Source organism: Lotus japonicus, chromosome 2 (assembly GCF_012489685.1).
Source record: "Lotus japonicus ecotype B-129 chromosome 2, LjGifu_v1.2".
Lineage (NCBI taxonomy): Eukaryota > Viridiplantae > Streptophyta > Magnoliopsida > Fabales > Fabaceae > Lotus > Lotus japonicus.
The window spans coordinates 47,149,533-47,153,090 of record NC_080042.1 but is presented as its reverse complement, the minus strand read 5'-3'; the positions used below and the strand labels follow the sequence as shown (position 1 = coordinate 47,153,090).

General features: G+C 33.6%; 1 protein-coding gene across 1 annotated transcript; it reads right to left on the bottom strand.

The window, feature by feature from the left end:
* Window positions 1-2,396: 2,396 nt before the first annotated feature.
* LOC130736526 (uncharacterized) lies at window positions 2,397-2,729 on the bottom strand. Its single transcript, XM_057588348.1, has one exon. It carries the CDS (start codon window positions 2,727-2,729, stop codon window positions 2,397-2,399), a length of 333 nt encoding a protein of 110 aa, XP_057444331.1.
* Between the last annotated feature and the right edge of the window lie 829 nt (window positions 2,730-3,558).

Sequence of the window (3,558 nt, the reverse complement as noted above, 5' to 3'; positions counted from 1 at the left end):
ATTGGCGCTCAGGCGTGCTTAATTGGCGCCTGAGCGCCCAGACTCGACCTGTTTGCCTATAAATAGGCTTTTTGTCATTTCTTTTGAACCTTTTGTCATTTTATCATATTTTCATAAGTTAGAAGAGAGGGTTTGAGTTCTGGAGCTTGAGGAGCTTTCTCTAAGCCCTATGTTTCAGGTTTCATCTTTTTCTTCTTGTATGGGTTTCATAGCCATGTTTGGCTAAACCCCTTTTGCTTTGGGTTCTTTGTAAGCCTTATGATGTTTTAATCTTAATTCCTATTTCTATTCATGAATCCTCTGAGTAAACCCTTGAATCTCATATCCATGCTTTATGTTTCAAGTTAGAACATGTGCTAGCTTTATGCTTTTCTATAATAGAACGAAAGTTTGTTATAGATTAGGGACTTGTTGTGGGATTACCTCTTCTATACTTGCTACTAGGAATAGAGGAAGGGTTGGGGTTTGTTGGCCTGAATTTCATGCTTAATGCCTTTAGCAAATGTTTAGGTTATCAAGGAATTGTGCCTATCTTTTGGCTTGAGAGGATTGTCTATGCGAGGCATCGATAGATGATTGATTAGGCTAGAACATCAAGGAGAGACTCAGAGTTTTGTGGATAGAATAGGTTGATTAGAACTGAATTAGTCAAGCAAGAACCCAAGGCATTCTCACCATTGATTATCACACACTTTTCTTTGTTAGCTTTCTAATTAAGTATCACAACAATCAATCAACATTTAAAACTGAATTTTACTCGCTTTTTAACCTTGAACTTGACTCTTAAACTGAATTGCCACACCAATTCCCTGTGGTTCGATGATTTAAAACCTGGAGATATCTGTGCACTTGCAGATTGACCAACAGATAGCTAGATCTTCTGCCATGGATCTTTACTCTACACATGTTAAGATGTTAGTTCTAGAGACTAAGCTCTGATGTCAATTGAGATGCAAGTAAATAACACAAGAAAGGGAGGGTTTGAATTGTGTACTTTTAAATCACTTTTAAAACTTTGGTTTTCGAAAAGAATATTAGTTCTTAAAAGTTTTTCGTAAACGGTTTAGTGTAGCGGAATAATAAACAGAGTTTAGCAGACGATCAGCACACACAGATTTATACTGGTTCACCCTACACGATTGGGCTACGTTCAGTACTTGGTCACTCCCAAGATTTCCACTAGCAAGTTTCAAGGACTTCTCCAATACAAGTATTCTCAAGGACTTCTCCCACAAGTATTCTCACGGACTTCTCCAAGTATTGTACAGGACTCCTCCTACAAGTATTGTACAGGACTTCTCCTACAATCTTTTCAAGATCGATTAACTCTACAAGGTTTCTCTTCGTACAAGAGTAATGGTAGAGAATTTATGGCACTGGAACTCTAAGTGTTTTGAAACAGATTTGACTTTGGATCACTCAAGAGTTCTAAAACTAAGAGAGAATTTAATGAAGAGATTCAACTCTTTAAGGTTGTTGGTTCTCTCTTTTACTTTGCGGAAATGGTAAGTAAGTTTGACACTTGAGTAAGTTTCTGCCTTGAGCTTTTGAAGCTTTAAATGCTTTGAAGAATGTAGTACTTAATGCTTTGAACTCTTGTTCTTTCAATGTTGATTCTCTTATTCATCAATCTTCAGCTTTTGCCTTATATACTCTCTTGCTAGGGTTGTAGCCGTTGTGAGATAAATCCAACCGTTGTTCTAGCCGTTGAGAGATGAAATATGTTCATTGATTCAAATGGCTTTGGTTGGTAGATGCATTAAATGCATGCTACTGTACAAGTCTATCTTTTAGCTGAAAAGGAGATGTTTGTCAGCTAATAGGTGGCAATAGACTTGAGCTACACTTCAGAAAAGAGACAATAAGGAAATTTGATGTTGACGCTTGTCCTTTTCCTCCATTGGTCAACACACCTTAAGGAGAGAGAAGATCTTCACGTGATCTCTTTTTGAATCCTTAACAAATGGTTGCGTTCTGATTAGGTCTTTTGGCGCCTAGAATTTTGTCTTCAATCTTTCTGAAGGATGAGCTGGCATTGGACGGCCAGGAGCAAATGTGCCTTGACTTGTAATATAAGCGTGCTAGACGGTCTTACGAAATGTGAATCTTTTTCCTTTATAAATGATTTTTCGTTGAAGTACTTTGTTCAAATAGATATACCCCGGAGTTCAGATTAAATAAGAAGCTTAATTTTCATTAAAGAGCTTCTAGATAATAATTGTTATTCATCAAAATTAGATTTTAAAATGATTTGATGCATTTGAACTTAACAATATTTTCGTTGTAAAAAAAATTAAAAAGATAACTAATATAATCACATTATTTCTTCAAAATTAACTAATATTTAATTCTAACTCATTTGCAACTTCATCCAAATATTAAAGGACATCATCTAATCAAGCACCTCTCAACTTATTTGATATGACAAGAATAATTGAGATAACATCCTCCATAACTCCACCATATTTTGGAAGCGGGGAGGGATCAGGAAAACGCTCACCCAGATTCTCTCCTGAAATACAATCATCAACTTTATGTAAAAAAGCACTCGCAGCGAAACTCATACTAGCGTAATCTCCCTTCTTCAAATCTTGTTGAGTGTCATCAATATCACCGATAGCACCGTCTTCATAATCAAAATTTTCCAAGCAATCATTGTAATGGGCTTTTGCCTTTGGATCACCACTTTTTGCAATCAAAGGTTTGACTAAAGTAATTGTGTTGGTCATGTTGGCACGAACCACGTTAATTGTGTACTGACCAAGGCTAACAAGGTTGAACAAAATGAAGGATTTCTAGTTGTCTTGCAAAGCTCACTGATATCCACCACGTTGTTGGCAGCTTCGAAAGATGCAACAAATAGAATAAAAGCTACCACAAAGGATGAGAGGATCTTAGACATTGTATTCGATTTTTTGGTTTCGCTTCTTGGTTAATTTGATAATTTCAAGTTCAACAAGAGTGAATTTATAGTAGTTCTCAATCAGAATAAAGGTAACAGCTCGATTCTTAAGGCATTTACTTTTAGATATTTTTTATATTAATTTTGATCAAACTTTCCAAATCCCATGTCACTAAAAAACTTACCAAATCCTTGAGATAAGAATTCAAACTTTTAACTAATGAATTTGATCACATTTAATATTAGTTTATTTAAAGTAATGAGTAAATAGAATTAGATCAAAATAATTTTCTGATGCACAAAAAAAGAATTAAATCAAAATAATTTTGTTATCTAATATTATCAAAGATCATTAAATGAATGAATTCTATTTAACTTTATTGATTCAATCATTAACCCCTAATGGATGTTTGGATGCATGTGTAAATTAATTATTTTATAAATCTATGTTTTAATTTTATAATTTTTTGGTCACAATAATAAGTGCAATATTATATTTTTAATTAATTCCATTTAATCATTAAAATAAATAAATTATTTGGTCGTATCCATATAAATTTTAATATATTCAATCTCATATGATATAATTAAATGAGTTAATATTTTTACCTTATCTCATAACTAATTCTATGACCAATTAAATTGATAATATTTTT

Coding starts and splice junctions, on each gene's coding strand:
- LOC130736526 (XM_057588348.1), bottom strand. CDS start 2,729: ATGACCAACACAATTACTTTAGTCAAACCTTTGATTGCAAAAAGTGGT.